General features: G+C 36.3%; 1 protein-coding gene across 1 annotated transcript in view; it reads left to right on the forward strand.

Annotated features, from left to right (window-relative positions):
- Positions 1-20899, forward strand: part of AVEN (apoptosis, caspase activation inhibitor) — a 102340-nt gene that overhangs the window by 8144 nt on the left and 73297 nt on the right. The window contains 1 exon segment of the mRNA XM_010574211.1: positions 14635-14815. Within this exon segment, the coding sequence (XP_010572513.1) occupies positions 14635-14815 (181 nt within the window).

Genomic DNA, 20899 nt, shown 5'->3' on the forward strand with positions numbered 1-20899 from the left:
TGAAAATATTTATGAGAACGCCCCCCCCCCCCCCCCCCCCCCAAAAAAGTTGGAGATGAATGAGGAAGGGGTTTCTGAGTTTTGAGCGGTGATCTCTAAAATGTCTGCAGTAAGTTGCATTCAAATTTGATATACAAATAAAGGGGGGGGGTGTGAGTGAATGCAAAGACAGATATTTGAAAACATCCATGGTACTCTACCACCCTGATGTAGTTATAAAACAATTTTATAAAGGCTATTTAAAAATGAAACAACACTACTGCTTCTTGAGCCTCTCAAGAGGCTCATAGTCACAAAATAAACATGGAGATACAATACACAGTGGAATTTTTCATGAGCACTTGATAAGTTTACATCTGTTTATATAGAATTATTTGAGCCTTGTTTAATGATAGGCTTTTTACAGATGTTCTGTCTAGATAGCAGTCATGTTTTTTTTCTTTAGCTGTAAATAGTTTTGAACATAAGAACTTGTCAGGATCTAGACTTTTTTTCTTCTGTTATTTCAGGTTGTTTTTCTGCGACTGCAATGATGCTTTTTGGGGAGGAAACTTTGGTTACACTCTTTATCTACAAGTTACATATTGTAGAGGACTATAGTTCATACTAGGTCATAGTCACATGACTAATCTGTTTGAATTCCCCAGAAAACATTTTAAAATTCAAGGGGAGAGAAATGTTTTTTGCTATTGAAGTTAGTAAGACAGCTTCTAGAACCATACTTTGCAAGTGCTGGAGCAATTTTATGTAAAAACTTCAAGAACAGGTCTCTTTCTTGTGTGCTTCATGAGATGTTTTTCCCTTTAACTGGAGCATCATTCCTCTTATGCAAAATGGGTTTCTGAATAGGATGTGTCTCTTAGCTAATTCTATCTTTAGCTAACCCAAAGTGATGAATTCCAGTATCCAACATTTATGAAGCAGTCTTAGGATTTCATCCCTCTTTCAAAAATTCTCATCCTGTACAATAAAGACTGAAAGCTTTTTTCTTCATGCTACCTGTTCTCTCAGTTGCCCTTTCTGCTAATTAAGCTTCTCCTTAGCTTTGGTAGATCTCTCTAAAGGTCACCAATAGAGCAAACTAGTGAAGAGGATTACTCTTTGCAGGGGTATTTTTTTTCTTTTCATGAAAAAAACTCTCTTGAGGCTCTTCCTTCCTTACTTAAAAGAAGAAGAAGAAAAAAAAGCATTAGCTTTTTCCTTTTTCCCTCAGGTTGAAAAAACAGTTTATAATAGAAACTTGAACTTGTACTGGAAGAGCTATGATGTCTAGGTGAGCAATAAGGAAGTAAATTGTTTCTGTTAATGACAGGCAATGCTTAAAAATCACTGGAGGCTCACTACAGGTTCATCAATAGGTAAATATGCCAATATGAGAAGACTGTGAACATACAAACATATGTATGTGACCTCATTCCCATTAATACTTTTGAAGAAATAATTTTTAACCTACTCTGTCATGTTTATCACTGTAACGATGGAATAGATTTAACATTTGGTAATACTATTTAATCTTATTAATACTGTTGAAAAATCATGAAGTGCAATGCACTAAATATTAAAAATGAAGGATTTTTTTGTCTTTGCATTTCATTGGGTGTAGTCTGGAGAAAAATAAAGCATAAAAGCAAAAGGATTTGCAAATACCTACACTGACTTGTCTAAGCTGGCTGCCAAGAATTGCAATTAAGTGACTTTTACAAATTCTTGTTTTCTGTTGAATAATTGGAAGGGGGAAAAATTTTATCTAAAGTACGTGAAACCCTGAAGGAGAAAGTATAATGAAAAGTGGTTTAATTATTTTCAGTGAGACAGCAAAGCAGATTGATGAGCTTATCAATAATAATTGTTTATTTTCTTGCCTTATTGTATCCTTGTTAGCCACTGAAAATGCTGTTTATGATGCAGAAAAAAATGTCTCTTAATGAAGTAATGTATTATTTTCAGCTCTTTCTCAAAATATCCTTGTGTCTGCCAGTTTACGTTAGAAACAGCTTGTGCGTAAGGTTACAGAGCTGTTAGTACTGTTGCTTTTTTGTAAAAAGGCAGTCAGTGGACATACAGAGCCTGTTTTAGATACAGAGAGTGCATGATGAAAAGGTTTCAATCTGCAATGAATAATGAAGTGAAGGATTTGGAGAATGTGGAGAAAAGGAATAAGTTCAAACTGTGGTCTGTTTTCTTCCCAGTTTCCAAATACAAAGTGCAGTCAAGTTTTTTTTCACTTTCCAGATAAGTGACCTGCCATTGGACTTTAAATACTTTTTGAAGTGAATTGCCCTCAATCCCTTTCTTTCAGTCTCTTTGTACTTTATGTAAAAGCATGATATTGTCATAAAGATAGAGCAGGAATGAAATAATGATGTGAAGTGTTATGGGTTTTTTGTTTCTTTTTTTCTTGCGTGTGTGGTGGTTGGGCATCTGCATGGCGCGTAGGCCACCAGCTTCTTGAGTTCTGCTGGGAGTGTCCAGCTGCTGTACAAAGTAGAACAGGTCTGGCTGAGAAAACAAGCTAGATCACCCGTTTTAGACTATGCAGAGTCACTGTATTTACATGGGATGTGGGAGATACAACTTGAAATGCATTTGTGCGGAGAAGGGAATTGAATTTATTTCCACTTTCTGGATAAAATGCTGTAGTTCTGCAGTAGCTGAATAAACATGGTTTGTATTTATTTACACTCTCTTTGAGATGTTTTGTTTTGGCACTCCTCTCTCTGATGCCCCAGTGCCCATCTATTCTCAGGTCATTTCAGGACAAGCAGAACTATTTTTGCTAGTGAAAGTTTTACACTTCTGTCAAGTGGTGATGTAGCTGTTAGAGGTTTTTGATAAATTCTTGTATTTCTGTTGCCTGCAGTGGGTGACTGATTTGAGACCAAGTGCATGCCACACATTGGTGGTATAAAATTCTGCTTCTGACTTACCTGAGTCAGGACAGCATGATGTCTCTACACCTTTTTTTATCTGTTATGTTGCTACTTTGATATATGGACAGAGTCCCCAAACATGTTAATCATTAGTTCTCAAACTATAGTATAGCAGTTGGAGTATGTACTGCTCTGGGAGTTATACTACTACCATTACCATCTTTGAGCTATACTACTAAAAGAGCTTGAAAATGGGGAGTGTGGTGTGTTGCTGCCTTTTGTTTTGGAGGAGGATGATAGAGATGCATTATCCATCATACAGCTACATTTTGAATTACAATGCACGTGGATTCAACACAAGCCTATCTCTCTTGGAGGCAAACCCACCATAAATCAGATGTTTGGCAGTAATTTGCTGCATTATGGGACATCGCATTGCATGGTGCCTGAGGGAACTCCAGCTGATTAGTTCCTCTTTTTTGCTGACTTTGTGCTAGGAAGGGGGCTGCTGACTTGCACAATGGAAGTTGATAATGGAGGGTGTGAGTGGCTGCTTTTTTTCACTGCTTGGGTGTACTGTCAGGGAAATCCTGCCTTGATTATAAGGCAGAAATTGCTACCTATAAGTTTGGAAGCATATCCTTGATGAATTACTTCTCTGCTCATTTCCCCTTTCCTTGCATCACTATGTTGACTGTGTGGTTTGCAGACTTCTATGAAAATGGAAAGGAGAAAAACTGGGCTTCCTCACTGACCAGCCCATACATTTCTCACATTATTGAAAAGACAAGGAAAAAGAAGGGGGTTTGTGTCTGTTTATCAAGTGGGTAGTTAGTACTCTTTGCGTCTTTACTGTTTTTCTACCATCTAAAGAAAGAAATTAATTTTAGTGTTGATCTCAGAAATGCTGTTTAAAACCCTGGGAGTTGAGGATAGTATCTTTTTGATGCAACATTGCGCTAATATGTGGTTATTTTGTCTAGTGTGACTTGATTCTTTTTTTAATCAGTGTAATTCAATATATATATATATATCTCCTGCTTGCTTGTTCCTTGATGTGTGGTTTTGCATTCTGCTTTATAGTTATACATTTTGTTTGCATGTTAGGCATCTGCTTTTTATCCTCAGTATCTTTTTTATAATTTATTGTTCCTTGATTTACTATGTGTCTGTGTATTGGTCCTACAAATTATCCCTTTTTGACCCCCCTTTCTGAAAATATCGTCAAATGAGGCTATTTGTAACTTCAGTCTTACTGCATCATCGTGCCACACCATAAATGTAATAATGCAACTTAATTTAAAAAATGCATGACAGCTGGATCTGCCAGTTTGTTGGTAGAAGGGTAGTAGAGATGTGAGGTTTTTCAGTAATGTGAAATTATAATTAGGAAATAGCAGTATATTAGTAATGAAAGATGAGAAACTTAAAGACTATGCTACTGACAGTGTTGCAGGCATAGTGAAGGGGGGAGGAAAGCAGAATGCTGTCCTTTTGAATTTCTTGTATAGTACCTTTTTAGGGTTTCAAATTAGTAGAATGTCTCCTTTCACAGATTTAATTTTCATTATGTGAATATTTTTGTGTTTGTAATATGCTGTTGTTATGTAATAGTTGATCTGAAAAAGTGACAGATGTTGGGTGTTTTAATTCAAATTCAAGACAGAATTTTCCGCTGTGAACCAAACATCAATACCTGTATACTGAACCTCTGAAATGATGCATTACACCTGTCTCAGTGACAGTCTTAAAGCAGTAACTGAAAAAGGGGGCTAAAACCAGTCCCAAATGTTCTAAAGTTCATGTTGAAAGTTTTACCAATCAACATAAATATTTGTGGCAAAGCATCTTTTTTAAAAATTTTTATTTTGAAAAATGCGTGAATTTGACAAAGAACATGTGTCCACATGTATTAAGTGGAACAAGAATAGTAATGGAGAATTTGCAAAACAAAATTGGCTTTAGAAAAACAAGTTTAACATTGCAGGAAGTTAAAGCCAAGGATATGGCTTACCAGTACCCTTAGCCAATCTAGCGGATAACTGCTGCCAGATATGAAGGAAGGACCTGCTTCCCAGATCCCATATTTCATGGCATGCTTCCAGCCTATCTATTATTTGTGCTTGTCTGATTCTGCTGTGAACTGATATAAGGAATTTAACTTGCAGAAGGTTAACAGTAGAAAAGGGAAGAAAACTATTGATTATTTTTTCTGCCAGTTTAGGTGTACAATTTCAAAGAATACTGTTCTGTTTGGTATCTTTCATAATTTTTTCTTCTTTGATGCTGTGCCAATTGAAAATATTACAGTGTGGGTGAATATCACTGGTTATTTTCATGTTTTGAAATCCATAGGAAAATAATTATGTCCTTTCTTTTTTTACAAAATAGGTGCATTTAAAAACCCCCAAATTTAACTTGGTACTAAATATTATCAAATATTTATGAATTTAAATGTATGAAAGAGTTATCTTGTTATTTGTTATTCAAATGTAACATAAGTTCTGGAGAACTCTTTTCATTCTTTATATAACACAGCTGAAATATTTCGAAATGTTTTTTGGTTGGTTGTTTTTTTTTCCTTGTGGTAAAAAATTGATCTATTGAGAAACTCTGAAGCTTCTTCAACTTGTTGGTTTTGATCTTGGTAGAGAGTTACTGGATTTGTGTTGGTTTTGTTCTAAAACCGTGGGCGGGTCAGTGGTGTTAAATAAGCATTAGACTTGTCTGTAGAACTGAGGTTCTCTAAACTTTACTCTTCTGAGCAGACTTTAAGTTTATGAAGTAATCTTTGTGAGTTAGGATCAAGACTCAAATTTTTCTCTGTTCTGCAGATGGATGCTACTTTGGGTGAGCTTTTTACATAATTTGTCATACTCTTACTTCACCATTGACATGGTTACAGAAGTACAAAGCTTTTCAATACATATCAGTTTATAACAGATATGTTTATTGAGAGAGGCTGTCTTACTCATTGACTCATGAAGACTAGCAAAATAGCAATATCCTTTAAAAAGTCTGTTACTGAGCTGTTGATGTAAATATATACCCTCAATAAACTATTTCTTGATGTTACAGAACTGCTCATGTGTGTTCTTTAAAAGTTATTGTTAAAGCTGTTAATACAACTGACTGCTTTTGCAATTTTAGAAGTGCTAGAATAAAACAACAAAATGAAACACTAAGAATTAGGTACAGTATTGGAGGTTTTCAAGCCCTGAGTGGACACACCCCCAAACTGCTTGGTCTGATTTCAGTTTTGACCTTCTTTTGAGTAGGTGGCTAGACAAGATGACTCTTGCAATCCCTTTCGGCTTGGATTAGTCTATAATACTGTGACATTAACACATAAGAATTGAATCCATTTCTGGGTACGGTCAGTCTCTAATGCAGCTCAGGATACTTCTATTTAGGAACGGCAGATTTGGTAAGAACAAATAACTTTCTGTAGAAATTTTCCTTAACCTATCCAAAATACTAAGTATAATTTGGTTTTAGAATATGACATACAACATTCACATATGTGGATCCATATGTATGCAATATATAAACCCCCTAACTTTGGCAAATACAGCCTATATATAGGAACAATCAGTAATCAAACTGGAAATGCTATAACCTTTGTGGCAACATACTTACTTTGTAAGGTTTTCTTGAAACCTGTTATTTCTGTCAAGACAGAGGCTCCTATTTTATGTTTGCACTCATATTTTTGACTGAACCTTTGTAAGAAAAACATTTGGCTTTTTTAAGTTGCTGTCAATTTGGAAGCAATAGAGCTGCCAGGTTTTGTGCAGGTCCATGTGACAATTTTGTATAAATTGCTTGACAAGTTTGCATAGTTGCCAGTAACTTTCATATAACCATTTCCGCTGAATTAAAGGAAAAATACAGTTGCTTTTTTGTTGGTGGAAGTGTATTGGCTTGGCAAGTTTAGAAAATCAAAAGTCTCTTTATCTATAGACAGCAGCTGGACAAACTTTCTACAGGCTTTTTGCTCACAGTATGGCTCAGCCTTGAGGAAGGGAGGAAAAGGACTACTACAGTTAATGCAGCTTCTTGAGTCTCTGCTGAGTTTCACAAAATGGTGCAGAATGAGTGCTGCATTTATAATGATGCCATTCTCATAACCCATCAAATATCCTTCAGTTTGGAGTTTTAATCTAAATGAGTAGAGCTAAATTTTAGTGGGTGGCTTTGTTATTTGGAAAATCCTGTATCTCATGAGTGAAGTGTTGAAATAGGCAGTTTCCAAAATAAATACTTGCCTGACAGGCTTTACCAAGTTCCCAAGTCTACTTCTAATGTTAGAGAATGGAGCTTTTGAGACTTCCTTTCTGTGAACGTACATTGTATGGTTATTAAGTTTATTTTAGCTATGAGTCAACAGTTTTCAGACTGGGTCTTTAGATGCTGCAGTACAAAACTTCAGCAATGTGTAGTAGAGGTTGGTTCATTTTGCTTGCCCCTGTAAGCCACCCATTTGAAGGACCATGCAGCTAATCATGTGCTAGCAGGTTCCAGAGGTATTTCTGAGATAGCAGTGGAAAGTGAACATCAGATTTTATGGATTCTTTTCTAGTTCTTTGAAAGGGAAGATAGTCTGTCATTTAACTCAGTAGTTACAAACAAAATAACCAAGCTGTTTGCCTGTGGGGTTTTTTTTTTTTTTTTTTTCCTGGCTCAGTGAGTCTAAGGGAGAGATTTAGCTCCTAATAGAAGCTGTTGTTCCAATTCAGTGAGGCTTAAGATTCGTACAAAATATGGCTATAGCTTGTGGAAATATTAATAATGATCTGTGAGAAAGATGAAGAATGACTTGTAGCCTCTTGGCGCTTGATTATGTTATAATTTTACTGAGTGCAGAGAATGTTTTTTTAGAGGTGTTTTTTTCAGTTAAACAGTAATGAGAAAACAGTCTCTCTTAATTTGAAGTTTTTAATCAGTTCCAATTATTTGCATCTCATAGACAGAATAAGCAGGAACTTTGAAGCAAAATAGTTTGGTGGGCAAGATTATTATATTTACTTTTTCACTGTTATTGTGGTCAGACTTGTGAATATGATATCTGTTGAAGACAATTCAGTATAGATAAGCTAACAGCTCACCGTTTTTGGCAGGTGTTGCTGAGTATTATTACAAAATATTCTCTTCTGTCTCTGGAAGAAGCTATGGTATTTTATGGTATCACTGCATTAGGAAAACCTTATTTTTCAGGGAAATTTAAAAATCTTATCTTTCATTTACTTTTCTAAAATCTGGATTAAGAGTACTAAATAAGAATGGTTTGGGGGATTGTATTCCACTCTTACCTCATACTGACCTTTTTATATTGTTTTAACTTGCTCTTTTTCCTCTGTACAGATATTTATCATTAGTATTCCTAGGTAGACAGAACAATGTATTGGCACTTCCCAGATAGTGGACTATGTATGTAATATACTGACAGACATGTTTACCTTGTTAATTCACTATTGGTATTTTTTTATTTTTTTATTTTAAAAACTAAATACCTGTTTGTCTTTGTCATTGTGAATTGCATTTCAAATTCTGTCACTGAATTACAGCCATCTGTCTAGGTAACTTCATAAAGATAACGTTCCATATTATTTCTTGTAGGTAAAGGCATCTTGATTCTAAACACAAACTTGCATCAGTATTGAAAAAATTGCACTAGTACTTTGTCTTTTGTAAAATAATAGTATTAATCTAAGAAATACATTTAAAAATGCAGTGCTGCTTTTGTTTGCTATAATTCTGAGTATATATTCTGTTTTTAATACACCATACAGTTTGTATTTTAGAGCGTCCATTACATTTCCACCGCAATAAATCAGATAATGTATTCCTTTGCCAACTTAAGATTTAATGTTAATCTCTAATTACTTACAAGACAGATAAGAGGGACATATATCTAGGGGTTGTAATTAGGTAAATGTGGAAAATCAGAACAACTTTTTTGAGGATTATTATGCTATATATAACTATCATAAGGTATAAGCCTATCAATCATTGTCATAGAGAAAATTAAGCTGTCAGGGGATTCTCTTGTATCTTTCTGGATTTAAGGTAAAAACCAGTGCATTTAATGAGCACTGTTAGAAAAAAATGAAATCTTTTTGAGATTGTGTTGTATTCATATTGTGCTAAGATAATTCCTGGTGTAATCTCATTGCTCCTGTTTGGTTACATCAGCAATAACTTTGAACCATGAAATTAAAAGCAGGTATGTCTTTCCAAGAGCAATTTAAGTCATTAAAGTGTAGCTGCTGTTCACATTTCCACTTATGTCTGCCTAGAGGAACCACTCAGTTAATACCAGCCAAGCTACCTTACTTATTGTCACACATGCAAGCCTCTGTGTACAGACTTCTATTCTGCGAAACAATTTAAAGTGTAAAAAGATCACGAACTGCTTTGTTGCTTAATTATATATGTTTTTTTGACCCTATGACTTGGGGTCGTAGGGTTCCATCTGTGAGAATTTGACTGTAACAGATGCTGCTTAACTGGGATGAGGAGGAGAGGAGAAATTGTCTCTGCACAGACACCTACTATTTTAAATACAAATGAGGAAGAGAGATATGCCCGTTTGTGATGCAGCTGATAGCCTAGGTCAGATTCAACCCATAGAATATTTTCATTTTGTCTTGCTAGCTTTTTCCCCTGATAAGAAGAGAAATTGGGATTGAGACAGATAAGCCTGAATGTCATCGCACTTGGCTACAGCCTTACAGCAGTTTCCAAGAAGGGAAGAAGGAATCAAGGCAGAAGTTTACTCAAGGAATTGGTGTGTGCTGTTGCTGGTTAGGAGAGCAGCAAATGCGGGGAGTAGACAGTGGTTATCGCTGTCCATGAACATGCAAGTGTCCATGCATGGCAGTGGCTAACTGTTTATTGTGGACTCTGTGTGAATTTGTAACATGTCTGGGGTATTGTAGGTAAGCGTCCCTGATAAAGAATGGAAAAGATTAAGGAAATGTATATGTTTTTGAGAGGTGTAACATTCGAAACAGTAATACAGAAGTTACAGTAATGAAGGGGAAAAGTAGCACTTGATCAATATAATTGTGAAGAGTTTCTAAAGATAAAATGAAAAAGTTATTGTATAAATTTGGGAAGAAGGTGAAGGAGAGAAATACCTATGCTCTTTCTAACAGATGAACAAAAAAGCTCAAACTATGTTTTCATATGTTCTGTAAAGTGACATTCCTGGGAAGAGAATTGGGAGAAATACTACAAAATAAATAGAACGGAAATCTAATAATGCATGATACCTACACGATGGGGAAGGCCAGTTGGCCCAAGAAAGGCAAGCTGAACATACGTTGTTTCTATGTTCCTCCCAGTCTTTGTAGAATATTCTAAATACTGACAGAGATTAAATGTTTTAAACTTTTCTTACAGAGTTAATAGAACTGAATAGGAAGAGGGCTGTAAGCCTTAACTCCTGTGGCTTCCTAAGGGTAATAAATACAGTTTTAGAAAGTCTTAATGGAAGCTCTGACTTTTAATGCACTTTTTTTTTTTTTTTTTTAAAGGGCTGTGAGCTCAACAATTCTTGTTGAGTGTTTGCACACGTGTGCTTAACACGCTAGGACTGACTGCACTTACAGCAAAGAGTGGTTGAGTAATTGAAGCAGGATGTAAGAGGTCACTGTTGCACTTTATCCATTGTGTACTTCAGCCTTGGTTTGATCCAAACCACTCTGGGTTCCAGGGAAGTGCAGAAGGATGACCCCAGGGGAAATTGCCTGTTCAGAACAATGTTTACTTCATTTTGACACCTTCATTCCTGAACCGTGTGCATCAACATGTTCTTGTCTGTAAGAAAAGTCAAACAGAAAGCCTGCTTTCCTATTTTTCCTCAATACCATACCATCCCCAACCCTGTATGCAAAATTAGTGTATAAAGGAGGGTGTACTAAAATAGCCTTTTGCTGTGTTAGACTGTAGATTGGGGTCATGTGTGCTATGCATTTTGCTTTCCTTCAGAAGGAAAGCAGAGTCATAGGCTCTGGTAAAGGATGAAAATACATTCCTTGACAGAAGACCCCAAATCATGCAAGGTCCTCCGCTGGGGGGCTTGGCTCTTTCACTGTTGTTTGAATGACTCTGATGAACTTAGTGTTTAGGCAGCACATTGTGTATATTTTTTCGTTCTTCTGATAGGCAAAACAGTCCGAAGGTTTCCTGGTTTTGTTCAACTGGGCTTTTGCATATTTTCCCCACTTTCAAAATTTCAATGAAATGTGCAAAAGGTAATGCATGTAATACTATCTGAAACAGAGGCACAACAGATAAATATTATACCTCCTGTGGTATCATGGTGCCTTACAGCACTGAGCAATAACGTGTAGATGTAGTTCAATACTGTTTCAAGTCATAAGTTTTTCTCCTTACTTGAGTAATACTGTTTTAAAGGTTATATTTGAGTTGGCTTCTAGAATTTGTTTCAGCTTGTATAATTTGTTGTTTGAGGATGGGGCAGGAGGGAAGTTATTTTCTTTCATTACATATAGGACAGATGTTTGCTCTGTACTGATTAAGACTCATTTTCAGTAAGGTATGATGACAATGGTAGCAGCCTATAGTCTAGCTGAATAGGCAGCTAAGAGGAAAGTAATGAAGATTTATGTTTACATATTTCTGAGGTTGTTACTTTAGATGGTAGCTGTCTCTTGAGATGGTAGAAGCAAATTATTTTCTGAAGCTTCACTGATCAAAGTTCTTTTTATGTATTCGATAATTTTAATGGTGAATCTTTAAGTGGTTTGAATGTTGAATATTCAAATGTGATTATTTGCAGTTTTATCTTGTACCATGGTAGTGCATCATGTAAAATTTTCCATTAAATATTTATTGGAAATGTAAGCAGGTTTGTACTTGAAATTTACTCATTTCAAAAGTAAACCTCAGGACAGTACTTGGAGAACCAGGCTGCACAACTGCTGTTCATACTGAGAATTTGTGGTTTATTTCTCAAAGTTCAAGTTAACGATTTTACTTCTAAGAAATGAAATTTCCTTGAGGTGTGCTGTATAACATAGCTAATAACAGAATGTGAAAAAGAATTTAGTCCAGTTTAAGAGGAAACATTTGAATCCATATTAGTTTACTGGAAGCTTGTTAAAATAAGAAGGTGATACTCCTGTTTTGTTTATGTTGACAGTCAAAAGGAGTGAATCCTTTAAACAGGTCTATAGTTAAGTAAGTATATGTAATGTCATAGTTGCCTAAGGTGATTCTGATCTTTCTTAAAAACAAAGTACAACACGGATCTCTCTGTGTAGCTCTATTCTTGCTTTGACTTGTGAATTGTATCAACTCCAAGTTATTTTGGGCACTGAATTTCACTAGGTTTGCTTGATTATAGCAAATCATTCAATTTATAGGAGAAGAACAGAAGACAAATAAGTTGATTCTTATCTTGATATAAGTGGATCTGGCCTTTGTTCTGTGGAAACTATGTCTCTGGTTCAGTCCCCAGTAATAGAGTTATGACTTCATCCCCGTGCTCACGCAAACAACTGTCCACAACAACCATTTTAGTGTATTTATCTGATGAATAGAAAGAAAAGAGAATTAACCTAAAATTGCACAGAACCAGTGAGAATGCACAGAGTATTTTCCTTCTTGTCAGCTGTTTGACAACTGGGAGTATACTTGTATAATTCCGACAGCTTTTAATCTGTTTTTAAGCTCTTTGATTTTACCATTCCTTCATGCTCCTCCTAACCAGATCTCTCAAACAGTGCTGAAAGAAGCTTGTTTATGAAGATTGGTAGGTTATTTCTCTTGGGAAGTCATTATTCTAGTTCTGATTTTGCTACTTGTATGATATGCTGGGCAGTCATTTTGAAGATACCAAACATGGGAGAATCTAAACTCTCACAATTGTGTTTGAAGATGCTTTACCTTTTAGTGGGCATTTGTATAAAAGCCATGAAACAGGCTTCACTGCTACTTTTGGTCATTTTTAACATATTTTCAGAGCTAAGGAGTAGTAATGCTCCACTGTCCACAAACTGCTACTTTCTACTTTTTTGTCTGTGTCAGTCTTCTTTTTATGATGATGTACTTGCATATAAATATAGTATTTGGTGTACAACAGGGATTTATTTGGCACTGATAGAGGTTTTTCTGTTGTGTAATTGGACGCTAAAGGAATGTGAAAATCTCAGTTTGTCCTTGTCTACCTGAGCCAAAATGTAACTACAAAATATTCTACAGAGTAGGTAAGCCTTCTTCAAGATGGATTTCTAAAATCAATCTAAAACATTGCATTGCTCTATGTCCTTTCTTGAGCTATGAAAGTAACTTATTGATTATAAAACAAGTTAATGAAGTGATGGTGGTTTGTTCCTGATTTGGTGCTTTGTACAGTTGTCTTTACCAAGTTGTCCAATGTTGTACCAATATGTAAGTCCACAGTGTGTGCTTAAAAAACCTCTAATGTAGTTTTAGAAACACAGTAACCACTAGAGATTCTGCACAAGATGTTGCAGATTTTCACTCATGAGGGCTTTTTTTAAACATAAGTAATTGCTCTTCACATGTATTTCAGAATTACATTTGGCTTAAACTGTCAAAGCCAAGGTCCTCCTTAAAGCCAGTGTCTGATGGTAAGCTGTAAGGGTGTTTTGGTTTATAGATATATAATGACTTGCCAAAAGGTAGCTTGCTTTTCAAATTATTTTATAGTGAATCGAGATTGCTTTAAGATTTACAGTAGTGTAGATAAACTTGAATTTCACTGCCCTGGTCATGAAGAATTTATTTATTGTTGGGACAGCAAAAATTAATCTTGTGGCAGCAGCACATTGTGGTTTGTGAAAGGAGAGGTGGAGTAACGGAGAGAAGAGAGAGTGGACCTGTCAGCAGGAATGTTTGGGAGCATACACAGTGGGAATCTCTTCTTTCTTGATTCCTTTATTCCACCTCTTCAGAGCTTTAGACCTCTGCAGAAAGTATCTTGTACAGAACTTTTCTGGCTGCTCTCAGTTCTCCTCTTGCCTGTTGAGAGCTCTGTTAATATAGAGGATTCAAGGGAGGGGAGAGTTTTCCACATCTGTTGAGTACTTGTGGCAAATGCCTATTTTGCTTGCATCTTGAGCGGACTCTGCAATGAGTTCTCCTTTTGACCCTAGAGTTTTTTAAGAGTTTGGGCTAATAGATTGACTGCCGGCAGTCTATTTAGTTTTTCCATGTGTACTTCCAGAAATGGCTTCCATGAAGGCAATTAATTTGATTAATTATTCCATGTTAACTTGAGTTAAGACCCTGTAGTTGGTTATAATGGAAATTCTTACATAGATCACCCTTTCCAAATGTTTTTCTGCAGTATTTGTTACCTTTTTTCTATTCTGCTCTATAAATAGAAGTTCTTTCAGTTATCATCTGTATCACTGCAACACATGGACAGAGATATTGTGATTAAATTCTTAGTTCTGCTCCCTACACATTGCTCTCAGTTTCAGGAAGGATTAATTATGGGTTTCCAGAATAGGAGGGAAACCAGTGGAACTTGCATCAGTGTCACTGCTTGACACCTGTAAGAACTGAAGCTTCACTAGGTGCTTTTAATTATACTATTGATGAATTACATACCGTTCAGGAAGATGGTAGCACCTGATCTAAGATTTTGACGGGGATCCAGACTGATATGTCTTTCTGTGGTTAAAGTTGTTGTATGAATGACTGTTTAAATACAGAACAAAATGCTGTTGAGCTGCAGTGGCTTCACTGTCTATTTATGTCACAGGTAGAGGAGGATGATGACACTGAATTACAAGAAGAAGAAGAGAAGGAAGAACTGAAAAGCTACTCAAGAAGAAAGATTTTTTCCAACTGGAGCCGCTATGAGGATACAGAAAAGGAGGGACAGAGTGAACGTGGGGAATCACAGAGAGGGACAGACTTCAGTGTTTTGCTTAGCTCAGCAGGTAAGCATTTTCTGCTCTATAGATTTTTAGTTTTGCATTTTGAGATATTACTACTTTTCTGGCTGTTGTCTTTGATGATGAAAACAGGACCCTAGAATACCATTCCTTGATGTATTTAGGAGTGTTGAAAGTCTCTATGGGAGCAACCTTATAGCATACAGGCTGCACCGAGCTGTGGCAGATGGGGAGTATAAGAGGGCTGCTGCATTTATAGACTTCTCATGAAACTATGTATGGGTCTTGAGTGTGTGCAGCATCCAGTTACTTTGAGCCTATTCTTGCTGATAATGAATTTCTTACCAATCTTGGTCATTGCATTGCCTTCCAGAAAAAAAAAGGTTGCTAGTATGACTAAATACAGCAAAGCAGTCAAGCAGCTGCTTGCTGTTGTTTGTTTTGACAAAGATTTGTAATCAGCACTGTACAGAGGTGTGCATGAATAGCAAGTGTTACTCTCCTTGAAAATAAAGATGAGTTGTTTTCCCCTCTCTAAAGGAGATAATAGGAGGAGGAGGTGGAGGGACAGGCTGTACTGGATCCTATTTTTGTTTAGCTATACATGAATAGTAAGGGCAGTTGCACAAAAACCAGTTCCCTAAAATTATTTTAGAAACTCTTGATGTGCCACTGTGTTGGAATACAATTTAGTAAAAGCTGCAAACAATGTATTATGGGGTTTTTTTGAGCAACTTGGAAGCTTTGAAATCTGTCAAATCTAAATGGATTTTTCAGCCACAGCTTGGAGGGGTAAGTTAGAAATTACCTATGGTAAAGAAACAAGGACTAGAGCTTGCTTTGTCTGTGCCAGAATCAATTTCTGAAGTTCAGTTTTGCATGGACATTGCAGAATTGTGCCTAAATTGCTAGTTTTAATCATAGGATCATGAGATGTGTATTGACTTCTCTGAATGGTATGTTGTATGGTGAACAGTGTTGGAGTCAAGATGCCTGGTATGGACCTCAGAACTGCATAGGTAACATAGCCTGGGGAGCGAAGCAGATATCATAAGTCAAAACTTTTAAAATCAAGAGACTTACCCTAAGCTGCAGGTTGCCATGGTTCAGCTTTTTAAAACAAACTTTAATATCTCTTAACTTTATGCTTAGCCTTCGGAATGTCTTTAAAGTGTTCTGATGAATAATACTTTTGAACTGAAGATATAAGGAAATACTACATATTTCTGCTAATTTGCATTTTTGCTAAGTTATACTCCAATACAGCTATTACCAGCCCATTTATTTTACACTGTAGATTCTCTTAATGCCTAAAATTAAAATCTTGTTAGTATTTTTGCTAACTAAGTTGTTAATTCTAAATCTTTCATTTAAAGAGTGCTTTATTTTAGGATATATTGTGACTGTTCTTGACATTAAAATAAATTGATAAGAAACAGCAGTGAAATAAAGTACCTTCAGAGGACGAAAAAAGTACCTTCTAAACAATAATGCACATTTCTTGGAGTCACATAAAAAGCAGGGGGTTTTCTCTGGCTCATGTGTGAAAACCGAGAATGCAGTCATCTTTATTTCTAGTGGTCTGAGAAGAAGCTTGCATCTCTGCTTTATTTGATAATTTTGGCTTCTGTTAGTATATTGCTGTTTAGCATTCTGAAATTGCACAGTGGATCCAATTCAATTGCAATCATCAGTTAGGGAAGTACTAGAGAGGGAATGGAGTTAAAGTGCCATTTTTCATGAATATAAAAGCTTAGAAAGTTCTTGCAATTTACTATTAATACACAAAAATGTAGTTAATGCAGCCAGTTAAGAATCCTTTGGCAAAAGCTCAGATTAAAAACCTGTTCTCCTATGTAACATTTAGATTCCATAACACTGAAAGCAGGGTCTTAGGATGCCATCCTTCAAGATACAACTTGGATTTATTCCCAGCAAATACCCTGATAATTGAATGAGATAAGGTAGGAAAAATAGTTTGGGATAATGTAGTAAAAAAGGCAGAACTAATGCTAGTAGACAAACTTAAATGGAGGAGTTCCTGATGTCCAAGGAATTAAAATTCCAAGCTTGCTATTTGTTTAATATTTTGTAACCGTGCTTCTACATGTAATTTTCTAGTTAAAATCAGCCAAAAAATAGCAAAATGAGAAGACTAATATTCTGTGATATAGGTGTCCTGTTGATAATTAGCAGGACTGGAGCTTTTAAATCTAGTACATGAACATTACTGTTGCTTGAATTAAGGAAGTAACAGAGTTATGGGTTGTTATACTGCATTTTTATCAGTAGTAGAGAAAATTAGGGTGTTTTTTCTGAGAGGGGAAGTAGGGGGTTTAGAGATATTTGCAGAGGATGATAAGTTTTCAGGGTATTTTATTTTACGTTTTTCAGTAGCTTCTGAAGACACACACGTTTTTTAGGTTTTTTGCCTATACTTCCAGTTTGTCCCTGCCTCAAGCCAGTAACCAGTGCAGCACTGATTCTGTCTTTCAATCAAATATTTAGGCCTGACTAGTCCCAGACTGTCTCTGACTGTATGTTGTCTCTCTGCTGTCAGCCTTTGCCTGCCTACTAATTCTTCTCACTCTCCCTTTCTTCTGTTGATTTTTCTTGTCTATGTTTCTGATTACTGGTGGTAGGTCTTTTCTCAGTTTTTTGTTGTGAGCCAGCTCCCTTACACATATATTCACTGAAGTCCAGCTCTGTCAGGTATATTCTCTCCCTCTCTCTATCCAGTCCTGGTGATCCCCAGTTCTGAGTTGTTCTGCCTGGGACTGCTCATTTGGCTTAATTTTTCTCTCATCCGCTACCACATCTTCTTGTGTTCATTTTAGTTTCTTTCCTTGTCTGGTCAATCCCAGTTAATTCTTTCAAGCTTTCAGTTCTACTCTCCACTACAAGCTGTTTTCTCCATCTTCCCTCCACACGCTCCGTTGGTATAGCCTAAATCCTACTCAGTTACCCAACAGTATGAAGCGACAGGCCACTGTTTTCAACTATGGTAGGGGTATCGGAATAGGTGAGGTTGCAGAAATAAGCAAGATGACACTTTTTGTTCAATGTTGTACCTAATGCCTGTTAAATGCAGACATCTCTTAGAGTGAAAATTTGGCTTTTCACTCATAACCAGAGGTTAGAAAAAACTTAATTCAGTTGCCTTGCACATTGAGATGATACACAGAAGGTCACTGAGGATGGGCTGTGTGGTGATTGGTTGTTAAGCTCTAGCAGAACTTGCCAAAAAGTATGTACAAACTCTGATTTCTAGAAGCTTGGAGCTTGGCTAAATCAGGTCAGATTTTTCACAAAATGAGCAGAGTGTATCTCTCATATGAAAATACTGTCCAGCCTGATTTCAAGTTACTGATTCAGGGCAGGAAAGTGGTTACAGTTTTTCAAAAAAAGAGCTTACAAGGGCTTTTTCCCCCGGGGTCATTTCACAGTAGAAAAATGTTCCAGCCATTCTCTGACCTTTTTTTAAAAGGTGGTGAGGGGTGGGTGAGGAAAAAACTACCTGAAGCAGACAATTGGCATGGAAAATTTCAGATTGAATAGTTAAAAAAGCAGCTGAAAATAGTCTTTAGTAAGAACTGCCAGGTGGCTTTGATAACAGCTGATGTCACTAGCCTGACAGAGCTGCTTTGTTAGGGCTTATTATATTTGTGTGTAAAGTAGGGTGATAACTTTAGTTTTTAAGTCTGTTTCTTTCCTTATTTTAGCATTTTATAATATTTTTTTTAATTAATCTTGAATATAGCAAAGCAAACTTTTCTGTATTGCTTCTCATGTCTAGCTGATGTAAACTACAAGTCCATTGTGAAGCCTTCGGGGAATATGTCTTCAATCAATTTAGTAAAAACGCTGTTGAAGCGTAAAGAGCAAGAGAAGTGGAAGTGATAGGATAACTTTACTTTGCTAGAAGAATCTTGCCATGTTTGAAGAGCTGTCCTCATTTTTTTGATTGATGAGGGTTAAGTGTCCCAAAATAGACTTAAGTCCTTAGGTTTTTGGCTGTGAATAGATGCTTTCAGTTTAAAAATAAGCTTTTAAAATCTCATTACAGAGCTGATCAAAATGTATCCAGGGACCTGATCACTTTCCTTTAAACATGGTAGGCATTACCAGTACAGCAGGCAAAAGCTGCCAATGTACATGCCTCAATAACAGTGTGCTGAGTTGCAGGATGTGATGATTATCAAGATGAAAAAAACATAATTTTGGACATGAATTTTTTCCTGTTTGGTTTTTTGGCCATGGCTGAATAATTCTGATGGCCTTAAAGGGTAAGAAAGAGAAATGCTGTGTAGTTCAAACAAAACTGACAGAATGGTTTTGACATTGTAAGAATACATATAATTTCTGTAGGTACCTAGCACTTGAATACAATAGGAAAAGTGGAGTAAAAATCAAAAGAGCAGTCACTGGAGCATAATAGTAATGAACAGTAAGTATAGGACTTGTGAGGTAGCAGTTACTTTATGTTCCCTAAAACCCTGTTGTTTTGGGGTTTTAACCTCTTGGTTTTGGGCCTCTCTGTTTAATTTTGATGTGTCAGCTGCAATATATTGCTGCATTTTTGTCATTTTCATCGTTGATACGTACATTAGAATTACCAGTATACAGAAGACCGTTGTCTGCCTTGGAAAAGCTGAACAGATAAACTTGTGGAGCAAGGCTTGTGTTAAAAATAGCTTTTTCTTCAACTCTTCTAAAGTATATACTAACAGAGATTTGGAAAAAAAAAGTAGAGTGAAGAGTAAATGAGTGTTCTTATTTTCATTGCTAATTCTGCTCAAACAAAAAGAATGGCAATAGTGGGACATGGTTTGGATGCTAAAAAAGAATCCTTTGAGTTTTAAAATTCTAGAGAATAGCTGAAAATCAGTTTTCTTTACAGAACTGCCTAACCCATTGTTGATTTGGATTACTGTATATATCAGGGTTCCCTCCTTCCAGTGGTATTTAATTGCCAACTTCTACTACTTTTTGTTTTGTATGTCTGTTCTGTGAAATTATTTGTGTCCCTGTGTCTCTATAGAACTCTGTTTCTGCATCTCTGTTTCTTGTACCATTGAGATATCTAGACTAATGAAGAATTGATGTTCATCAGCTCCGAAAGCATTATTGCTCTGTGTGAAAAATAGTGAAAAGTAATTTTTAATTCTTTTTTGCATGTCTTCATGACTGTGTGTGGAACAGATGTGTTTTCAGCTAGTGCATCTTACTTGGTCAGAAATTCAACAGAGGAAAACTTCATGTCCTTAGTCTTCACCAAGTGACATGAGCTCTGTGTAGAACATAGAGGTATTGGTTACTTTTATTACTTATCAACAGCTTTAAGATATTAGTACCAGGTTACTGGTCTTGAAAGAAGATTATACTGTTGCAACTAAGGATTAGTAATAGGTCACCTGAAGATTCCTAGTATATGTGCTCCTGAAATAAACAGTTAAGGGCATGTGCTTTACTTGCATCTTTCCTCACGTTCTCCTTATTTGCTACCTCATTCCATAAATGTTCTCTGAGGTTCCCTGACATGCTCTCCTCTCCTGCCTCTTCTTCTAGCCCCATTCCAGCATATCAGAACTTTCCCTTCCTTTTTGATAGTCCTGTGGTATATGCCATTTTCCAGCTGTGGAGGCTCCTTATCCCTGTGGTCTCATTTCCAAAGGTTTTAGTTGTGACAGTTATGCCCTGGGCAGTCTGCAACTTTCGACTTCTTGATAGACCTGAGATACTGCTCTTTGGCATACCTGTAGGTATCTGAAATGCAGTCTCTCCCCCTCTCCCTCCCTCCTCCCTAGCCAAAGTAACTTTCCCAAACAAACATGAAAAAACCCTTCCACAATAAAGATTTGCAGTAAAATCACAGGACTTGGCATCAGTGGAAGCTGGTTCTCCATCTGCTCAGTGCTTCCTCCTGAACTGTTCCTAACATTACAGAAATTCATCTTTTTTGTTCTAATCAGACAAGCTGTCCTTTTTTTTTTTTTTCTTTTGGTCTGAACTAAAAATAGGAAGTGCCAGATTTTAAGTATTAATTACATTTTCTTGATAAATGTATTTTCCTGTAATAGGTATTCTGTGCTCATTATATATGCTTTCATATCTGTGCCTTTTTTTCCT

The sequence above is a fragment of the Haliaeetus leucocephalus genome, unplaced genomic scaffold (genome assembly GCF_000737465.1).
Source record: "Haliaeetus leucocephalus isolate CR32 unplaced genomic scaffold, Haliaeetus_leucocephalus-4.0 Scaffold417, whole genome shotgun sequence".
Lineage (NCBI taxonomy): Eukaryota > Metazoa > Chordata > Aves > Accipitriformes > Accipitridae > Haliaeetus > Haliaeetus leucocephalus.